The 23,019-nt window shown below is 39.8% G+C and overlaps 1 protein-coding gene and 1 long non-coding RNA gene across 2 annotated transcripts in view; one reads left to right on the plus strand and one right to left on the minus strand.

The window, feature by feature from the left end:
• LOC124284475 (vacuolar protein sorting-associated protein 4A-like) overlaps positions 1-23,003 on the plus strand; it is a 32,415-nt gene extending 9,412 nt beyond the window's left edge. Inside the window, exons 6-12 of the mRNA XM_046720557.1 lie at positions 1,593-1,630; positions 5,709-5,827; positions 7,763-7,969; positions 9,387-9,524; positions 10,557-10,653; positions 20,270-20,395; positions 21,834-23,003. Coding sequence (XP_046576513.1) covers positions 1,593-1,630; positions 5,709-5,827; positions 7,763-7,969; positions 9,387-9,524; positions 10,557-10,653; positions 20,270-20,395; positions 21,834-21,932 — 824 coding nt within the window. The 3' untranslated portion in view covers positions 21,933-23,003. The remainder of the gene's footprint in view (positions 1-1,592; positions 1,631-5,708; positions 5,828-7,762; positions 7,970-9,386; positions 9,525-10,556; positions 10,654-20,269; positions 20,396-21,833) is intronic.
• Positions 1,216-20,018, minus strand: LOC124284495. Its single transcript, XR_006900569.1, has 3 exons — positions 20,004-20,018; positions 15,755-15,757; positions 1,216-1,432 (listed from the first exon to the last, which is right to left on the minus strand). It is a non-coding gene; the product is annotated as an uncharacterized LOC124284495 (long non-coding RNA).
• Positions 23,004-23,019: the final 16 nt, after the last annotated feature.

The following is a 23,019-nucleotide window of genomic DNA, read 5'->3' on the forward strand; positions in this document are numbered from 1 at the left end:
CTATTTAAAGAATTGCAAATCTCATAATCTCAGTTTTCATCTGTATGCTGATGATTCACACCTCTGTTGGATTCAAACTACAGCCACCATCCTCAGTTAAGGAGACATTCCTGAGAATCACAATCTGGCCCCGATTTCTTGAAACGAAACTTAAGTCTTGAGTTTTGAGACTCAAGTTATAGTTTTTACTCAAATTTGAGAAAACGCATTTCCCAGAATGAACTGAAATCGATATTAAAGTCAAACATAGTAGACAATTTGAGTTTGGTGAATAGAATACTGAAGTTGTTTGGGCCTTTTTAATTTTAAAAATGCAGCTGAGTTAAAATTCAGCTGTTTTAAATTGTCAAACTCAGTTTGAAATTTGAGTAAAAACTTAAGTTTGTTTCGAGAAATCAACATTTAAAGTTTGATGATAACTAACATCCTCAAACTGAAAAATGACAAAATTGAAATTTGGATCATCAGTTTGAAACTAATGAAGTCCAAGCTACTGTTTCCCATCGTACATTTTGGGGACAGTATTATTCAACCATGCATGCATGCATGAAATGTAGATATGATCATTGATTCGTTAGGTAATCATGGGAATAATGTTTGCAAAAGTGCATACAATCAGATTAGAAATGAGACAAATCAGTAGGTAGAAGGACAAACACTCTCTCAAATACTTAATTCAGGCATTTGACAAGATAGGATTACTTTTACAATACTCTCATGTATGTTCTTCTGCATCTCGAGAGAAGGACCGCCTCCGTGGTGTAGTGGTTAGAGCGTCCGCCCGGAGAGCGGAAGGTCGCGGGTTCGATCCCCGACCGCGTCATACCAAAAGACGTTAAAATATGGTTCTTGTTGGTCCCTGCCTGGCGCTCGGCATTAATTGGTACAACAAGGACTGGTCGGCTCGGAGTCAGTATAATGTGTCTGAGTGGGGTATTCATGCTTCACTGCGGCATGGTATCTCAGTGGGCTGGCACTATAAAACCAGCTTCAGTCTGGGCTAGTACAAGCAGCCGCACACACACATACACACGCATGCACGTCGTCATGTGAGCGAAATATTCTCAAGCACGACGTTAAACCCAATTTCACCTCACCTCACCTCACCTCGAGAGAGAGTGAGAGTTTGACCCAGCTTTTAGCAATATTCCAGCAATATCACAGCAGGGGACACCATGGGTTTCACTCATTGTATCCATGTGGGGAATTGAACCCGAGTGAAGAGTAAACACTTTAACCACTGGGCGACCCCACTTCCACCGGCACCTGGAGAAGCACATGCAAAATGCATTTGCCAAGGTAATCACAGGATTTCGAAAGTGAGACCAATAACGTAGCTATTAAAAACACCATTGTTTATATAAGTGTATATATGACTGTAAATAAGCCAAATTTTGAGGACCTAAAAAGGCTGTCTGTAGAAAGGGGTTAGCTCATTTTTGGTTCAGGTAGTAAAAAAAGTACATGTAATTGTTTTGCTTTGCGTGAATGAACAAGAGAAAACAAATTTATCATGTATACCATGTGAAATCCCTATTTTGACTTGGACCTTGATATTATCAATGTTGTGATTTAATATTGTGACATTTCAGAGCGTTATCGGATGCCAAGGCATCTGCTGATTTTTGGGGTAAGTGACCAAATACTGAACTGTTCTTATTTACTTGGTAAACAACTCCTAGTAACCTAGGCCCCGTTCCACAAAACGATCGTAGCGCAAAGGTGAACGTAACTCCCATACTTTAACATAGGCTTACGACTGTCGTAGTGCTACGATCGCTTTGAGGAAAGGGACCCTAGTTTCTTACTCACTTGCCTTTGCATTTGTGGGTGCCACCAGTGAAGCAGGATACTCTAACCTTTTTCAGGATTGCCTGGTGTCTGTCACAATTTGATAGTTATTCTTATATAACACATGTTTCAGGAGAATCTAGGGATCATAGCAGCATTAGGGATGTGTGCATTAGAAAAATCTAGGAATCTAAGAAGTGGCTGCATTAAGAAAATGTGTGTTAGAAAAATCTAGGAATCTAAGAAGTGGCTGCATTAAGAAAATGTGTGTTAGAAAAATCTAGGGATCTAAGAAGTGGCTGCATTAAGAAAATGTGTGTTAGAAAAATCTAGGGATCTAAGAAGTGGCTGCATGGGGGAAATGTGCATTAGAAGAATCTAGGGATCTACGAAGTGGCTGCATTAAGAAAATGTGTGTTAGAAAAATCTAGGAATCTAAGAAGTGGCTGCATTAAGAAAATGTGTGTTAGAAAAATCTAGGAATCTAAGAAGTGGCTGCATTAAGAAAAATGTGTGTTAGAAAATCTAGGAATCTAAGAAGTGGCTGCATTAAGAAAATGTGTGTTAGAAAAAATCTAGGAATCTAAGAAGTGGCTGCATTAAGAAAATGTGTGTTAGAAAATCTAGGAATCTAAGAAGTGGCTGCATTAAGAAAATGTGTGTTAGAAAAATCTAGGAATCTAAGAAGTGGCTGCATTAAGAAAATGTGTGTTAGAAAAATCTAGGAATCTAAGAAGTGGCTGCATTAGGAAAATGTGTGTTAGAAAAATCTAGGAATCTAAGAAGTGGTTGCATTAAGAAAATGTGTGTTAGAAAAATCTAGGAATCTAAGAAGTGGCTGCATTAAGAAAATGTGTGTTAGAAAAATCTAGGAATCTAAGAAGTGGCTGCATTAAGAAAATGTGCATTAGAAAAATCTAGGAATCTAAGAAGTGGTTGCATTAAGAAAATGTGTGTTAGAAAAATCTAGGAATCTAAGAAGTGGTTGCATTAAGAAAATGTGCATTAGAAAAATCTAGGAATCTAAGAAGTGGTTGCATTAAGAAAATGTGCATTAGAAAAATCTAGGAATCTAAGAAGTGGTTGCATTAAGAAAATGTGCATTAGAAAAATCTAGGAATCTAAGAAGTGGTTGCATTAAGAAAATGTGCATTAGAAAAATCTAGGAATCTAAGAAGTGGTTGCATTAAGAAAATGTGTGTTAGAAGAATCTAAGGATCTAAGAAGTGGTTGCATTAGGAAAATGTGTGTTAGAAGAATCTAGGGATCTAAGAAGTGGTTGCATTAGGAAAATGTGTGTTAGAAAAATCTAGGGATCTAAGAAGTGGTTGCATTAGGGATATGTGTGTTAGAAGAATCTAGGGATCTAAGAAGTGATTGCATTGGAAAAATGTGTGTTAGAAGAATCTAGGGATCTAAGAAGTGGTTGCATTGCGGATATGTGTGTTAGAAGAATCTAGGGATCTAAGAAGTGGTTGCATGAGAAAAATGTGTGTTAGAAGAATCTAGGAATCTAAGAAGTGGTTGCATTAAGAAAATGTGTGTTAGAAGAATCTAGGGATCTAAGAAGTGGTTGCATTAAGAAAATGTGTGTTAGAAGAATCTAGGGATCTAAGAAGTGGTTGCATTAAGAAAATGTGTGTTAAAAGAATCTAGGGATCTAAGTAGTGATTGCATTAGGAAAATGTGTGTTATAAGAATCTAGGGATCTAAGAAGTGGTTGCATTGCGGATATGTGTGTTATAAGAATCTATGGATCTAAGAAGTTATTGCATTGGAAAAATGTGTGTTAGAAGAATCTAGGGATCTAAGAAGTGGTTGCATTGGGGAAGTGTGTGTTGGAAGAATCTAGGGATCTAAGAAGTGGTTGCATTGGAAAAATGTGTTTTAGAAGAATCTAGGGATCTAAGAAGTGGTTGCATTGCGGATATGTGTGTTATAAGAATCTAGGGATCTAAGAAGTGGTTGCATTAGAAAAATGTATGTTAGAAGAATCTAGGGATATAAGAAGTGGTTGCTTTGGGGAAATGTGTGTTATAAGAAGCTAGGGATCTAAGAAGTGGTTGCATTGGAAAAATGTGTGTTAGAAGAATCTAGGGATCTAAGAAGTGGTTGCATTGCGGATATGTGTGTTAGAAGAATCTAGGGATCTAAGAAGTGGTTGCATGAGAAAAATGTGTGTTAGAAGAATCTAGGAATCTAAGAAGTGGTTGCATTAAGAAAATGTGTGTTAGAAGAATCTAGGGATCTAAGAAGTGGTTGCATTAAGAAAATGTGTGTTAGAAGAATCTAGGGATCTAAGAAGTGGTTGCATTAAGAAAATGTGTGTTAAAAGAATCTAGGGATCTAAGTAGTGATTGCATTAGGAAAATGTGTGTTATAAGAATCTAGGGATCTAAGAAGTGGTTGCATTGCGGATATGTGTGTTATAAGAATCTATGGATCTAAGAAGTTATTGCATTGGAAAAATGTGTGTTAGAAGAATCTAGGGATCTAAGAAGTGGTTGCATTGGGGAAGTGTGTGTTGGAAGAATCTAGGGATCTAAGAAGTGGTTGCATTGGAAAAATGTGTTTTAGAAGAATCTAGGGATCTAAGAAGTGGTTGCATTGCGGATATGTGTGTTATAAGAATCTAGGGATCTAAGAAGTGGTTGCATTAGAAAAATGTATGTTAGAAGAATCTAGGGATATAAGAAGTGGTTGCTTTGGGGAAATGTGTGTTATAAGAAGCTAGGGATCTAAGAAGTGGTTGCATTGGAAAAATGTGTGTTAGAAGAATCTAGGGATCTAAGAAGTGGTTGCATTGGGGATACGTGTGTTATAAGAATCTAGGGATCTAAGAAGTGGTTGCATTAGGGGAATGTGTGTTAGAAGAATCTAGGGATCTAAGAAGTGATTGCATTAGGAAAATGTGTTTTAGAAGAATCAAGGGATCTACGAAGTGGTTGCATGGGGAAAATGTGTGTTAGAAGAATCTAGGGATCTACGAAGTGGTTGCATGGGGAAAATGTGTGTTAGAAGAATCTATGGATCTAAGAAGTGGTTGCATTGGAAAAATGTGTGTTAGAAGCATCTAGGGATATAAGAAGTGGTTGCTTTGGGGAAATGTGTGTTATAAGAATCTAGGGATCTAAGAAGTGGTTGCATTGGAAAAATGTGTGTTAGAAGAATCTAGGGATCTAAGAAGTGGTTGCATTGGGGATATGTGTGTTAGAAGAATCTAGGGATCTAAGAAGTGGTTGCATTGCGGATATGTGTGTTATAAGAATCTAGGGATCTAAGAAGTGGTTGCATGAGAAAAATGTGTGTTAGAAGAATCTAGGAATCTAAGAAGTGATTGCATTAGGAAAATGTGTTTTAGAAAAATCTAGGGATCTAAGAAGTGATTGCATTAGGAAAATGTGTGTTAGAAGAATCTAGGGATCTACGAAGTGGTTGCATGGGGAAAATGTGTGTTATAAGAATCTATGGATCTAAGAAGTGATTGCATTAGGAAAATGTGTGTTAGAAGAATCTTGAGATCTACGAAGTGGTTGCATTAAGAAATGTGTGTTAGAAGAATCTAGGGATCTACGAAGTGGTTGCATTAGGAAAATGTGTGTTAGAAGAATCTATGGATCTAAGAAGTGATTGCATTAGGAAAATGTGTGTTAGAAGAATCTAGGGATCTAAGAAGTGGTTGCAATCGGGAAATGTGTGTTAGAAGAATCTAGAGATCTAAGAAGTGGTTGCAATCGGGAAATGTGAGTTGGAAGAATCTAGGGATCTAAGATGTGGTTGCATGGGGAAAATGTGTGTTAGAAGAATCTAGGGATCTAACAAGTGGTTGCATTGGGTAAATGTTTGTTAGAAGAATCTAGGGATCTACGAAGTGGTTGCATGGGGGAACATGAATCTAGAAGTGCTTATTGTTTCAGCATCCAGGGACGGGGAAAACAATGGCACTGAGAGCTTGTGCCTCTATGATTCCGGAAGTTACTTTCTTCAAGTTGTCTGTATACGATTTCATGACCAAGTCCGCACCTGATGAAGAACGGTATGTAGGTTAGCCATGCACCCCTTTAGTCATGAGGCTGGTGTTCATCTCATTTGATGATGATGATCTATGCTTGTCATAAGAGGCAGCTAAATCAATTAGGTGCTCATGCTGAGTGAGTGAGTGAGTTTAATTTTACGCCGCACTCAGCAATATTCCAGCTATATGGCGGCGGTCTGTAAATATTCGACTCTGGACCAGACAATCCAGTGATCAACAGCATGAGCATCGATCTGCGCAGTTGGGAACCGATGACATGTGTCAACCAAGTCGGCGAGCCTGACCACCCGATCCTGTTAGTCGCCTCTTACGACAAGCATGGGTTACTGAAGGCCAATATTCTAACCCGGACCTTCACGGGTAGGTGCTCATGCTCAATGGCCAGGTTGGAAAACATTACAAAGATGAACCCAGAAATCTGTGCATACAAATTGTGAAACCAGGAAATCACCATACAAAATCAATGAGCGATTTACCAATAATATTATGACACTCTTCTTTAGATGCAGTGCAATACAACGGGTGAAATAAGTCCAGTAATGTGTTCCAGTATTATCCAGATCAGAATCTGTCACTGTTGGATGTCTTAAGGCCTGTGTTTCCTTCTTGAATCTTAAATAGTTTATATAGGTGACAGGAATTTCAAATTTTCTGATACCCAATCCACACTTGACAATAAGATTAGAAGCAAGTTAGGTTGTGAAAATACTTGCATCTCCTCTATGTCTTTTTCTTATAGGGCCGGTGGTTAAGGTGTTGGCTCATAAACGCCAAAGACCCACCTCATACTCTGCCCCTTACAATAATAAACAGCTTCAGCAGCTACGTCGTTATTTCTAACTTCACGGGGGTGGTGGGGTAGCCTAGTGGTTAAAGCGTTGGCTCGTCACGCTGAAGACTTGGGTTCGATTCCCCACATGGGTACAATGTGTGAAGCCCATTTCTGGTGTCCCCCGCCGTGATATTGCTGGAATATTGCTAAAAGTGTCGTCAAACCATAATCACTCGCTCTCTCCAACACATTGTACATAGTTTCATGATGTAAGTTGTTCCTAAGTGGTGCAATGCGTTGTAGAGTTGTGAGATTTTTGTATATTTTTGAGAATAGTACTCCCTCACTCACTCTTTCTCATATCGCTAAACAGCTTCAAGAAACCGTCCATACCTGAAACGTGTTAAAATTGGTAAACCAGGGGAGGTAACTCTAATAACAGTTCTTATTAAATCTAACTGTGATATACCTTTATATATTAGACGAGCATTCTAGTCATAGATGAGGCATACATCTTTATGGATGACAACTTCTTGTTTATTGCATAGAGCGACGTTTCGATTCTCAGACCCGTTATTGTCAAAGTTATTTGTTACCACTTATAATCACTACAAATAAACTTTGAATAATCTCCATCGGCATGTAACAACATGATTAGATACTGTACATATCCGAATGCACTTAATTGCTGTTAATGCCAACTAGTTCAGAATCAGTATAATTACAAAATTAAGCAAGACTTACCTGTAAGGTGAAGTTTGAGTGTAATTCCATGAACCATCTTCCTGACTTAGGGGTTACGTGAGAGAGAGACGCGCATGCGCATACTAGTCAGTCTTGAGCAAAAATGTTTCAGCTTACCAATTGTTATTGCAGATGTTAAGAAATACCGTGTTAAGTTAGATTCAGCAGTCGGTATATGCAAATGTGCTAGAGTTCACAGAATTATTGACCAATGTGTAGTGATTGCGATGAGGTGGGCTGGGTAGCCAAATGTTTACATCATGCTGAAGACAGGGCTAATATATTTGCAACATAGGTACAATTAATATGTGAAGCACATTTCTGGTGTCCCCAGCTGTGATGTTGCTGGAATATTGCTAATAGCAGCGTAAAACCTCACTCACTCACTCAATCACTCAATCACTCACTCCCTCTTGCAGGAATGTTCAAGAACTCTTCAGGATGGCAAGTGAGAAAAAGGACAGTGTCATCATCATTGAGGATTTTGAAAGGATATATCATTCAGACGACCGATTGAGGCGCATTCACTGTGAGCTGATGGTGCAGATGGAGTCTCAGCCACGTGAGACGATGGTTGTGTGTATCACACAAACTCCCTGGCATCTTCAGTCATCATTAAGGAGAAGGTAACTGTGTGGTGCACTGTGCCTAAACTCATCTCTGTTAACTGGATGTGCTGTTTGATATAATCTAGAGATAAGTTTATGTCTTGATCCTTGATAGCATAGGGTCTCTTACTTATAACTGACCCCCATCAATCTATCATGATCACCACAGGTAACTAAGTGGATCAGGTGGTCAGGTTTGGCAGCTTTATGGTGTGTCATCATGCTCCCACAGAATGCAGGGCGGTGCTGTAGCCGAGTGGTTGAGCCCTTTGCTTGTCATGCTGAAGACCAGGGTTCGATTTCCCACATGGGTTCAATGTGTGAAGCTGATTTCTGGTGTTCCCCTGCCATGATATTACTGGTGTTCCCCCGCCATGATATTACTGGTGTTCCCCCGCCATGATATTACTGGTGTTCCCCTGCCATGATATTACTGGTGTTCCCCCGCCATGATATTACTGGTGTTCCCCTACATGATATTACTGGTGTTCCCCGCCATGATATTACTGGTGTTCCCCGCCATGATATTACTGGTGTTCCCCTGCCATGATATTACTGGTGTTCCCCCGCCATGATATTACTGGTGTTCCCCCGCCATGATATTACTGGTGTTCCCCTGCCATGATATTACTGGTGTTCCCCCGCCATGATATTACTGGTGTTCCCCCGCCATGATATTACTGGTGTTCCCCTGCCATGATATTACTGGTGTTCCCCGCCATGATATTACTGGTGTTCCCCTCATGATATATTACTGGTGTTCCCCGCCATGATATTACTGGTGTTCCCCTGCCATGATATTACTGGTGTTCCCCGCCATGATATTACTGGTGTTCCCCCGCCATGATATTACTGGTGTTCCCCGCCATGATATTACTGGTGTTCCCCACCATGATATTACTGGTGTTCCCCGCCATGATATTACTGGTGTTCCCCGCGCCATGATATTACTGGTGTTCCCTGCCATGATATTACTGGTGTTCCCCCGCCATGATATTACTGGTGTTCCCCCGCCATGATATTACTGGTGTTCCCCTGCCATGATATTACTGGTGTTCCCCTGCCATGATATTACTGGTGTTCCCCTGCCATGATATTACTGGTGTTCCCCTGCCATGATATTACTGGAATATTGCTGAGAGCGGCGTAAAAACTATACTCACTGACTCCTTCAGACTGTAATGTCAAATATTTGTCCTGTCACATCTGGAATAATGCTGAGTGAGGCAGAAAAGGACTTTTTGTTTTGGGTTTGATGTTTCCATTTGTCTGTCTAAAACTACAGATAAAACGAAAGTATGATTTTATAGGTCTAAGGGCTTAGTGTTGGAAGGTTTTCTCATTTATGGAATGACAGTGCTGGACAGAGATATTGAAATATGTAATGGCATAGTTTGGTCATCTATCTTATATGAGGCTTTCTATCTTATATTAGGCTTTACATGAGGTGTTACTTTCACCTGCCAACAAAAGAAGAACGGATTAATATTTTGAAAGCCCAACTGGAGGAAACTAACCACAAGCTGACTTATGAAGACTTTGACAAGATAGGGAACCGAACTACATCAGTTGGGTAGGTGGATAAAGAACCGCTGTTTGCTGAAACTGCCACAGATGAACATGTTTGTGTGTTCAACACAGCCTGACGCAACAGGTTCACATGTGTTAACCACAGACGAACACATGTTTGCGTGTTGATCACAGACAGATGATGTGTTAGTGAGTTGATCACACACACGATGACACGTTCAAGAGTTGACCACACACAGGGCATATGTTTGCGTGTTGATCACAGACAGATGTTGTGTTAGTGAGTTGATCACTCACAGGATGACACGTTCAAGAGTTGACCACACACAAGGGCACATGTTTGCGTGTTGATCACAGACAGATGATGTGTTAGTGAGTTGATCACACACAGGATGACGCGTTCAAGAGTTGACCACACACAAGGGCACATGTCTTGAATGAGCTTGCAAAGACTGCCTATTGGCCCAAGCTCTGTTTAGTAAAGGACACATATCCTTAGGATTGTGTTTACTGGGAACAAGGAATTTGTACAAGGAAGTGTTTAATAATATACACAAAGAACTTAGTTAAGCACCCCTGACATATCTCACGATTGAATGACCTCCGATCTTAACCCTTTGGAGCATATCTGGGACATGATTGGGCGTTGTGTGCAACAAAGGGATCTTCCTGTACAGAACCTGGCCCAATTGGAAGCTGCTTTACATGAGGTGTGGCGTAGACTGCCCATTCAGAGGATCAGGAGGCTGACAGGGGTTATGAGGAGGAGAGTGCTGGCTGTCATACAGTCACTTGGAGGTTACACTGGGTATTTACTTTGAATTGTGTAAGACATGCAAGATGACATTTTGAATTTTCTCATTCACCAATAAATTCACATTAAACATTCCAGGAACATACTTGTACAGACATGGTTTTGTAAGCAAATCTGTGGGTCAAAGGATCATGCGGGTCAGAAAAACTGTTTTTCCATCATTGTCACAACAAGGAGGTTTTGAAAACCTATCATGACAAAAATACAGGGGTGCTTGATTAAGTTCTTTGTGTATATTATTCCAATGATTGTATATTTCAGAGGACACCGCTTCACACAGGCTGACATGGTTGTATTGAGCAGGGACATCATAATGCAGATGATTCGCCGAATTCAAAAAGCAGAGTATTTCAGAAAGGTATAGGCTTTGTAACTTCTATATGCTCACCTTCATGTAATGAGTTTCAATTGTTTGTGCCTTTTGTCTATCTTCCTATCTATGAGGGGCGGTGGGGTAGCCTAGTGGTTAAAGCGTTGGCTCGTCACGCCAAAGACCCGGGTTCGATTCCCCACATGGGCACAATGTGTGAAGCCAATTTCTGGTGTTCCCCGCCGTGATATTGCTTGAATATTGCTAAAAGCGGCGTAAAACTAAACTCAGTCAGTCAAGTCCTATCTATGAGCTGTTAGTACTTTAAGTAAAATTTCTCCTACAAGACCACTGAAGATACTATATGTTTGAGGTACATCAGCATCTTAGAACAATACAACAATGAATATACAAGAAGCTCTCGATTCCATGGAATGGTCTTTTATTGAGAAATGTCTTAACTTTTTTAATTTTGGACCATCATCAATCAAACACTGGATTTAAACATTTTACAATAACATAAATTCTAGCGTTTCAATAAATGGTTATGCATTAGACTTCTTCCACATTACTAGAGGCTGTAGACAAGGTGATCCTCTATCGCCATATCTATTTCTCATAGTCGCAGAAATGCTTGCTCACATGTTACGTCAAAATGACAATATAAAAGGGATAAAAATGCTTGACTTAGCATATTTGCTAACACAGTTTGCAGACGATACAACTATAATCTTAGACGGGTCTGAACGTTTTTTTCAAACAACATGAGAAGTACTTAAACAATATGCATCCTTCTCTGGTCTGAAAATAAACATTGATAAAACTAAAGTAGTGTGGATAGGTTCTAAACAATTCTCAAGTACACAGTATTGCAGAGACTATAATCTGGACTGGATGCAAAAACCTTTCAAACCGCTAGGTATCTTATTTCAACATAATAAGGCAGAAATGGTGGAAACAAACTATAAACTTTGGTTACTAAGAGATATAACACCATTCGGCAGAATAACTATCCTGAAAAGCCTAATATTGCCCACACTCAATCATCTATTTTCCTCACTACCAAACCCCAAAATGAATATAATTCAAATAATCCAGAAAAAGATCTTCGCATTTATTTGGATAGGCAAACCAGACAAAATTAAAAGATAATCAGAAACTATGAAGAAGGCGCTTGAAAGTTCCAGATATACTAGAAACTATAAAATCTAAAAAAATATCATGGATAAGAAGGTTATTTACAACAAACTCTAAATTCAACAATATCCTAAATAACACGGTAAAAAATACAAACCCAATAGAAATGGGCTCAAATTACCTGAAAACACACATCATCCCAAAACTTAAAAACCTTTCCTGGAAAGATGTTCTGGAAGCTTTGCCTGATTTACAAGAACGGTAATTCTTATATGAAATCAGACTTTTGCAAACACTATATTTGGGCAAATAACAATATGAAAATTGGAAACAAATCTATATTATATGAACACTACTTAAAATGACGCACTAAAAGAGATGATGAATCCTTTCTGTCTTTCACTGAGTTTAAACAGATGTATAGAGTAGAGACAAATTTCTTAGAATATCTTTGGGAATATTATCTTCAATAAAACAATATTCAAAACAAGAAGCTACCATATTGACAAAGCAAAGACATTTACCCTTTATTCACCCGAATGTAAAAATACTCTATGAAAATAAGAAAGGCTGCAATATTTCCAACACAACGCTACTAAACAAGGTTACATCTATTCCAAGTTTAGGATATCAATGTAAATGGGAAAAAGACCTTCATCACAATTTTCTACCTGACTTATGAAATACCTATCATTTTATACCATTTAGAGCTTTTCACAACACTAAGGAAAGATTCTCACAACCAATAAAGACCTATACAATTATAATATAATAGAATCACCACTATGTACTTTTTGCAAGGCTGAAAAAGAAACCATTGTTCATTTGGTGTTTGAATGCAGATACGTAAATAGGCTGTGGCAAGACCTTTTAAATTGGATTGAAGATAAAACAGACACTACTATAAACATGGATCCCAAAACAGTCCTTTTGGGCTTTCATGAAAACGAATGATGTTTTGAACTTGATATTTATCATAACAAAGGAATAATTTTTCTTTATCCTGACTCATGCTAATTATGCTTGTCTCCTTCCCCTTGCCAATGATAGTGGAACACTTGAAATCCCTTGAAGTTCCCTTTAAAAACGCGGACATAAAATCACTCACCCAGAGTAGCGTCCCTCCTTTCCTCCCTTTGGCGCCCTTTTGGTCACCTGACCGACCATGCCTTGTTACTCTCTCCTTCTTCGCCCTTGAGGACGGTTGTGAGAGCACCTGGGTCCCTATACGGCACATATCGTTTTATATTTTTGGACCTTACATCAAAATTATTGCTGCATAACGGTTTTTAGGATTATATTCTACATTATGGTTTGAAATTTGATCTAAATTTTCCTATGTTTGACTTGTGTTTTCATTGTGTTTACATTTGATGAAAACCTGTATTCGCTTGTAGGTTCAGAGTGTCTGCGGCTGACCCTCATTTATTATGTCCTAAATGCACTATTTCATGTTCATTCAGCTCTCGCTAAAGTTTTGTGTAAATTTAACCTCTGTTGAATTTACTAATAACCTTTTTTCCATCCATAGACGCATAAGGACTGGGTACGAGGTATTCACAAGTCATGTCTAAATCGAGTGATTGAGCTGATAACCGTGGTGTTAGCCGCTGCTGCAGACATTCATAATTCCAGTGAATTGCCGAACGCTGAGCAGTTCGATAAAAATTAGTGGTGAAGGCCGGAGGCCATAAGAGATCTTCGCCTTACTGAGCTGACCTAAATGCCGCAGATGAAGAAAGCTAAATCATCTTCTACGCCAGAAGAAGGGCTACTACCTTGAAGACTTCATCGAAGTATATGCCTCAGCTCTCTACGCAGAAGACGCCAGGTCTTTCAGCCGAGGTTGTTCCTCCGAAGAAGCAGATGTTTATGATGATCCACCCATCCTCATACCTGAAGTCTCCATCGTCAGTAAGAAGACGGCCTGCTTCTACAGCTACATCGGCATTGTTATCAACGCAGACATTGACAGAAGACCTACTATCAACGCCAGAAAGATCTTCGTGATTTATTTGGAGAGGCAAACCAGACAAAATTAAAAGATAATCAGAAACTATGAAGAAGGCAGCTTGAAAGTTCCAGATATATACTAGAAACTATAAAATCTAAAAAAATATCATGGATAAGAAGGTTATTTACAACAAACTCTAAATTCAACAATATCCTAAATAACACGGTAAAAAATACAAACCCAATAGAAATGGGCTCAAATTACCTGAAAACACACATCATCCCAAAACTTAAAAACCTTTTCTGGAAAGATGTTCTGGAAGCTTGGCCTGATTTACAAGAACGGTACCCATATATGAAATCCGACTTTTGTAAACACTATATTTGGGCAAATAACAATATGAAAATTGGAAACAAATCTATATTATATGAACACTACTTAAATGACGTACTAAAAGATGATGAATCCTTTCTGTCTTTCACTGAGTTTAAACAGATGTATAGAGTAGAGACAAATTTCTTAGAATATGCGGGAATATTATCTTCAATAAAACAATATTCAAAACAAGAAGCTACCATACTGACAAAGCAAAGACATTTACCTTTTATTAACTCGAATGTAAAAATACTCTATGAAAATAAGAAAGGCTGCAATATTTCCAACGCAACACTACTAAACAAGGTTAAATCTATTCCAAGTTTAGGATATCAATGTAAATGGGGAAAAAGACCTTCATCACAATTTTCTACCTGACTTATGAAATACCTATCATTTTATACCATTTAGAGCTTTTCATAACACTAAGGAAAAATTCTCACAACCAATAAAGACCTATACAATTATAATATAATAGAATCACCACTATGTACTTTTTGCAAGGCTGAAAAAGAAACCATTGTTCATTTGATGTTTGAATGCAGATACGTAAATAGGCTGTGGCAAGACCTTTTAAATTGGATTGAAGATAAAACAGACACTACTATAAACATGGATCCGAAAACAGTCCTTTTGGGCTTTCATGAAAAACGTAATGATGTTTTGAACTTGATATTTATCATAACAAAGGAATAATTTTTCTTTATCCTGACTCATGCTAATTATGCTTGTCTCCTTCCCCTTGCGAATGATAGTGGAACACTTGAAATCCCTTGAAGTTCCCTTTAAAAAAGCGGATGTAAAATCACTCACCCAGAGTAGCGTCCCTTTCCTCCCTTTGGCGCCCTTTTGGTCACCTGACCGACCATGCCTTGTCACTCTCTCCTTCTTCGCCCTTGAGGACGGTTGTGAGAGCACCTGGGTCCCTATACGGCACATATCGTTTTATATTTTCGGACCTTACATCAAAATTATTGCTGTATACGGTTTTTAGGATTATATTCTACATTATGGTTTGAAATTTGATCTAAATTTTCCGATGTTTGACTTGTGTTTTCATTGTGTTTACATTTGATGAAAACCTGTATTCGTTGTAGGTACAGAGTGTCTGCGGCTGACCCTCATTTATTATGTCCTAAATGCACTATTTCATGTTCATTCAGCTCTCGCTGTAAGTTTTGTGTAAATTTAACCTCTGTTGAATTTACTAATAACCTTTTTTCCATCCATAGACGTGCTAAGGACTGGGTACGTAGGTATTCACAAGTCATGTCTAAATCGAGTGATTGAGCTGATAACCGTGTGTTAACCGCTGCTGCAGACATTCATAATTCCAGTGAATTGCCGAACGTTTCTCGGGAGCAGTTCGATGTACCAGTGGTGAAGGCCGGAGGCCATAAGATATCATCGCCTACTGAGCTGACCTCGTCGCAGATGAAGAAAGCTAAATCATCTTCTACGCAGAAGAAGAAGGCTACTACCTTGAAGACTTCATCGAAGTATATGCTCAGCTCTACGCAGAAGACGAGGTCTTTCTCAGCCGAGGTTGTTCCTCCGGAAGAAGCAGATGTTTATGATGATCCACCCATCCTCATACCGGAAGTCTCCATCGTCAGTAAGAAGACGAAGCCTGCTTCTACAGCTACATCGGCATTGTTATCAACGCAGACATTGACAGAAAACCTTCTATCAACGCAGACATCGGGTACCGGAGATAGCAGCAGCGTCAACTCTTCACAAGTGTAGTGAGCCTTAGATGACGTCTCTTCAGTATCAGATGCATCATCCCTGCAGCAGTCTCTTCAGACAACGCAGAACTTCAACCTGGGACTGTTCATGCAACAGTGTACAGACCAGATGATGCTGTGGAACGTCGCTTCGCTCAGGAGAAGGCTGCTATGAAGACCTCTACAACGACTACTAGATTGAGTGAAGGTTCTACACTCTCTCCACCGCATCCGGATGACAAGGGAAGCCTGCGCGAAGGCTCACGGACACGACGATCTTCCCCATCTGAAGTGAGTAGTCTGGACACGCCGCTACCAACGTCAGTTCAGCTGTAGACGCTCCAGAGATTGCTGCTTAGAAGTCACCACCCGCAGGAAGAAATCGAGGCGTTCTCCTGAACCCCATAGATATCGCAGATATGAGTCTTCATCTCCATCGGACTCTGACGCCCATCGAGAAGCTGCACGAAGGCACTCCTACAGAGGGGAAGCTACGTCCAGAAACCCACCTTCACGAAGACCTAGAGAATCATCTCAAGACTCCAGAAAGGATACACGATCGCATCAGGATCGCTCGCCTGCGTGAAGCTCCTCATACAGATCATCTCATAGAGACTCAAGTCATCGTGGATCCTTAGAGCGAGAGATGTCCAAATCAGAAGAAGAAGGTGAAGGCATATTCTCCGATAAGCCAGAGAAGTCTCTCACGACTCGAGGGAGGTTATGATGATTAAATCCATCGACACCTTGGCTAATGTGATTTGTCAGACATCCCAACAGTACTCCAACAAATCCAAGTTTGCAGGAGTTCAGAGAGCCAGATAAAAGAAGTATTCCAGCATGAAAGGAGGAAAGGCTCCTTTCGTCGCCCAACCGGAGCTCCTAGAGGTAACCCCGGAAGAGGCCGAGCACCTAGGGGTGCAAGAGGAATCAAGTGCTGAAGGCCAGGTTCGGAACGACTGGAGTCTTCCACCTCCAGCCGTTCCTGTACAACCTTCAACAGTGGGTGGACGTCTTCAACGATACTGGGAAAATTGGGGAATTCTACAAGACGACTATGTGTCCCAGATACTACGCAGAGGGTACAAGATACAGTTGGAAGCCACCCCGCCGCTCCCAAGCAACCCGATGGCCTTCAACTATGCAGCCGACCAGGTAGAGAAACTGGACGACGCTATCAAGACCCTGCTCAAGAAAGAGGCAGTAGAAGAGATAGATCAAGATCTCATCATGCCCGGTTTCTACTCCCCAATTTTCCTGGTACAGAAGAAGAATTCCAAGGAGAAATTTCAGCTCATTTACAACACGAGGAAGTTCAACCAGGTGTATCTACGCAGACCAGCAAAATTCAAGATGTTACATCTTCCTCAGCTCCGACATCTCTTTCGTCCAGCAGACTACCTCTCCAGCATAGATCTGCAAGATGCGTACCTCCACATCTGATACATCCAGACTCAAGGAAATACCTACGATTCCTGTTCAACGGACATCACTTCCAGTGGAAGGTTCTACTGTTTGGAAAATCGTCGGCCCCCTGGTTGTTTACTTGAGTGACCCAGCCCATCGTCACATATTTACATCTTCGAGGTCTACGCAGTGCAATCTACCTGGACGACGGGATTCAAGCTTATCAAGATCCCAGTCAACTCAGACTGCAATTAGACTTCACCATCAGGCTGCTCACTGAACTAAAGTACTGTCGGAAATGCTAGAAAAATGCTTTTTGACTTATATTTAAAATTCAGAGGTATTACAGTTATTTGAATAACAAATATCACTTCAAGAAACATCTACCTAATGTAGACCGAGGGAATAAAATTTGAGACATGCTGTAAAATGTGTTTTTACTGATGAAAATATCAAAAACTTAGAAAAATAAGGGGTAGTGGGACGTTTTTTGATACAAACATTAACTGCCTGTGTTACATCATCAGCATGCACGGTATCGACAGGTGAAATTGACACCTGAGCACACGCTCGGGGGAGGGGCCATCTCAATAGATGTTTTCTGCAAAATGTTGAATATGTGTACGTATAGTATACGTATTGGTTATGTGTATGTGTGTTTGTTTTGAAATAAACATACGAATTACTGTACATTGGAAAGAATCCTATCACTTGTGTTATCTTATCGATTGATTGTAGAAATGTGGAACGTTTTAATAAATGTTTTGCATGTCAACAGTATATTTCATTGAAAAAATATGGATGTAATTCGGTCAGTTTAATCTAGTTGTGAACATTGGCCAAAGATTTAACGAAGTCACTGGTGTAGCTTCTTTAGAATATATATATTCTTCTTCTCATAAAGTTTGTAGACCGCCCGTCTAAGCACTCCCTTGTCAAAGTTGTCAAGGATGGTTTTACGTCCCGGTTTTGCTTTTGAGACGGCCCCTGTCTTGTCTGATTTGTTTACAATATTGTAAACTCGTTGGTAAGACATACCAACAGCTCTACAAGTTCTGTAATAAACCCTTTCTAAACTAATGAAAGGTTTACCTCTGTCTTTTTCAAGCAGTAAAAACTTATAAACCTTTGCAATAATCGACTGCAAATCGTTGGCCATAGTGGACGCTGTACGTGATAAAGATGTGCATGCATGACGGGAAACTTATTTATCAAGACTTATCATTTATATTAATATTTCTTCAATAAAGAAATGATAATTAAGTAAAGTAACACAAACATTCAACATTTATTTGTTTAAGAAAAACGTTAATTTATATTTTTACACCACCTGTATTATTAGCATAAATGTAAAGACTATTTCAGATTTCTGTTGTTGAACTCTGAAAAAATCTTAAAGTTGCTGTTTTGGTACCAAATTCTGTCCTGTAAACTGCCCTTTAAATGCATGGGAATGTTAAATCGATTGAAATAAAAATTAGGTATACTATAGGCGAGTTGATATATTGACAACATAGTATATTTATCACCTTTATAAAGATATTAAGGCTAAAAAGCATTTTTCTAGCATTTCTGACAGTACTTAAGGATGGCTAGTAAATCTCTAAGAACTATTCAAGCCTTGGAAGCCTGCATTTCAGTGCTCTTTATCTAACAAGAGTGCTCTGTGTTTAACAAGGTGAATAATGATCCTGTAAATACCATTTCAGTGACCACAGGCAGCATTGTCATGCACACGTCTAGGACAGACTAGCATGAGTGATAGACCCTGTACTTGTATAGGACATACTCGTACATGAAGAAGGGTCGCATCTCTACTTGATGCGCGCATCAAGAGATGGAGTTGCAATAGATAACTAATGGAATATGAGTATATCTAAATCCACACGAAATCCCCCCAGACTCATCAGAGAAAAGTTGAAAGAACAGAATCTTCAACAGTGCCGTCATAAGTTCCCATGGGGGGTAATACAGGACGTAAATCTACAACTAGTGAATCCAGAACATGGCCTGACCCACCAACGTTTCCGACGGATTTTGAAAGCATAATTAGCATAAGTCAGGATAAGGAAAAATATGTAATTTTCTGACTAAATATGATATTTTATACTTATCCTGACTCATGAGGTTAGCCCTCCCAACCTCCACTCTTATGGCACTCTGGATTTCCCTGTAAATCCCGGGTGTCGGGCATTCATACGGAGAGTGACAAGGCATGGTCTGTCGGGTGACCAAAAGGGCGCCAAAGAGAGGAAAGGGACGCTACTCTGGGTGAGTGATTTTACGTCCGCTTTTTTAAAGGGAACTTCAAGGGATTTCAAGTGTTCCACTATCATTCTCAAGAGGAAGGAGACAAGCATAATTAGCATGAGTCAGGATAAGTATAAAATATCAATTTTAGTCAGAAAATTACATTATATATTCCAGAAAACAAGCAAATATACGTCGAATCCTTGAAAGTCTCAAAGCCAAATTAAACCACAGTTACCATCTCCATCAATACAATGCATACTCAGTGTTCGCGAATAGTGTCTGACCCTCTGACAAATCCGGCAGATTCGCCAATGGTCTGATAGAAGTCTACAACCCACCGGCCCCAGTGTCCGACTGTATATTTCACAATGACTTTGACTGAAGTTGTTATATGTGAGATGTGACACTTGTTTGCTGTTTATGTTATCTTAATTTTTCTTATGTTTGTTAATAATTTCAATGCCAATTATAAGAAATGTTAAATATGAAATGTGTGTTTAATTTTATTCCATGGGTCCTGTGAATTTTCAGTGGGTCAGACAGACATCTTAAACTTACAGGACCCAATGTCCTGTTTCTTTGAAACACCATTCGTGAACACTGCATACTCTGTATGAAAATATAGCAAGTTCACGACTTTTTGGTCATCATGCCACAACCTATTTACATAATCTATATGATCTCACTTATGCTTGTTTTAATTGTGCTATGTATTTGAATAGTGTTGTGTATGAAGGATATAACTGTGCCAATGCAAGAAAGAAATAAAGTGAAAAAAACCCCAAAACAATGAAAGGTTATTTCCATTCAGATGACACACCCAGTGACTAAGATTGAAGATTACTGGATGCCATGTCACCATGATGATGAAGGAGCTGTACAGATGAATTGGATGGACGTGGATGCCAAGAAATTGTTGGAGCCGGACATTGAAATGGTAGGTTTACTCTGTGATGTTCTGCTTTACGATGTTCTCAGTGAGATTTTGTGTTTGAGAGTGGTATTTGCGTGTGGTTGAATTTGATGTTCTGTGTGATGTTCTCTTCTGATTCAGAGGAATGTTCTCCTGTGTGATGTTCTCTACTGTTTCAGAAGAATATTTCCCTGTGTGATGTTCTCTTCCGATTCAGAGGGATGTTCTCCTGTGTGATGTTCTCTTCTGTAGAGGAATGTTCTCCTGTGTGATGTTCTCTACTGTTTCAGAAGAATGTTCCCCTGTGTGATGTTCTCTTCTGTAGAGGAATGTTCTCCTGTGTGATGTTCTCTTCTGTTTCAGACAAATGTTCGGTGTGATGTTCCCTTCTGTTTCAGAGGAATGTTCTTCTGTGTGATGTTCTCTTCTGTTTCAGGCAGATGTTCGGTGTGATGTTCCCTTCTGTTTCAGAGGAATGTTCTTCTGTGTGATGTTCTCTTCTGTGTCAGAGGAATGTTCTCCTGTGTGATGTTCTCTTCTGTGTCAGAGGAATGTTCTCCTGTGTGATGTTCTCTTGTGTTTCAGACAAATGTTCGGTGTGATGTTCTCTTCTGTTTCAGAGGGATGTTCTCCTGTGTGATGTTCTCTTGTGTTTCAGACAAATGTTTGGGTGATGTTCTCTTCTGTTTCAGAGGGATGTTCTCCTGTGTGATGTTCTCTTGTGTTTCAGACAAATGTTCTCCTGTGTGATGTTCTCTTCTGTTTCAGAGGGATGTTCTCCTGTGTGATGTTCTCTTCTGTTGCAGACAAATGTTTGGTGTGATGTTCTCTTCTGTTTCAGAGGGATGTTCTCCTGTGTGATGTTCTCTTGTGTTTCAGACAAATGTTCGGTGTGATGTTCTCTTCTGTTTCAGAGGGATGTTCTTCTGTGTGATGTTCTCTTGTGTTTCAGACAAATGTTCGGTGTGATGTTCTCTTCTGTTTCAGAGGAATGTTCTTCTGTGTGATGTTCTCTTGTGTTTCAGACAAATGTTCGGTGTGATGTTCTCTTCTGTTTCAGAGGGATGTTCTTCTGTGTGATGTTCTCTTGTGTTTCAGACAAATGTTCGGTGTGATGTTCTCTTCTGTTTCGGAGGAATGTTCTCCTGTGTGATGTTCTCTTCTGTTTCAGGCAGATGTTCGGTGTGATGTTCTCTTCTGTTTTAGAGGGATGTTCTCCTGTGTGATGTACTCTTCTGTTTTAGAGGAATGTTCTTCTGTGTGATGTTCTCTACTGTTTCAGAGGATGTTCTCCTGTGTGATTCGTTTGTGTTTTAGAGTGATGTTCTGTGTGTTGTTCTCCTGTGGTGTGATTCATTGAAAAGTTCTCCTGTGTTTTAGGTGTCCTTTGTTTCAGAAAAAATTCCATCTGTGATGTTTTCCTGCTTGACGTTCCAGTGTTTGATGTTCTCCTATGTTTCAGAGCGATGTTCTTCTCGCCCTGGCAAGCACAATGGGAACAGCTGATCCAGATAGAGAAAGAAATATGTTTGAGTGGCGGAGCACGTACACTGAAATCTGATAAACATTTGGAATCAGCAGACCAGACAGAACTATTCAAGCCTTGGAAGCCTGTGCTTCAGTGTATTTCTCTGTATTTAACAAGGTGAATAGTGATCCTGTAAATACCATTTACCACAGGTAAATACTCAGGACTACAGGCAGTACTGTCACATGTTGACTACACTGGTGATCAGATGGTCACAGTGGTCCCCACTATGGATGTGATGCACAAGTCAGGGACTACTAAAATCTGCAGTTGTTGCAGATCGAGTTTGTCATCCTACCTAAGGGATGTAGATGCTCACACCTTCAACAACTTGTGCCTCTTTCTTCACTGGTGGTAGCACTTTGATATCACTGCAACTCAAAACCTTTGTACCAGTTATATGGATGTAATGCACAGCTACTTCTGACAATTGTTGCGGATTGAGTTTATCATCCTACCTGGGTGATGTAGATGCTCACGGCCCGACCTCTTGTAAGCCTCTTTCTTCACTGGTGGTAACACTTTGATATTTCACTGCAACTCAAAACCTTGTACGCTCAGTTGGCCCAAGTACTAGTATCTGGATGTGATGCTCAGCAACTTCTGACAGTTGTTGTAAGTTGTTGCGGATTAATTTTATCATCCTACCTGGATGATGTAGATTCTCACACCTTCGACCACTTTTAAGCCTCTTCCCTGATGGTAACACTGTGAGATATCACTGCAACATGAAACCTTGTTTGGTGATGTGTTGTTGATGTAGGTGCTCACACCATCGACCACTTTTAAGCCTCTTCCCAGATGGTAACACTGTGAGATATCACTGCAACATGAAACCTTGTTTGGTGATGTGTTGTTGATGTAGGTGCTCACACCATCGACCACTTTTATGCCTCTTCCCTGATGGCAACACTGTGAGATATCACTGCAACATGAAACCTTGTTTGGTGATGTGTTGTTGATGTAGGTGCTCACACCATCGACCACTTTTATGCCTCTTCCCTGATGGTAACACTGTGAGATATCACTGCAACATGAAACCTCGTTTGGTGATGTGTTGTTGATGTAGCTCACACCTTCGACCACTTTTATGCCTCTTCCCTGATGGTAACACTGTGAG

The sequence above is a fragment of the Haliotis rubra genome, unplaced genomic scaffold, assembly GCF_003918875.1.
Source record: "Haliotis rubra isolate DU_JTF1 unplaced genomic scaffold, ASM391887v1 Scf11, whole genome shotgun sequence".
NCBI lineage: Eukaryota > Metazoa > Mollusca > Gastropoda > Lepetellida > Haliotidae > Haliotis > Haliotis rubra.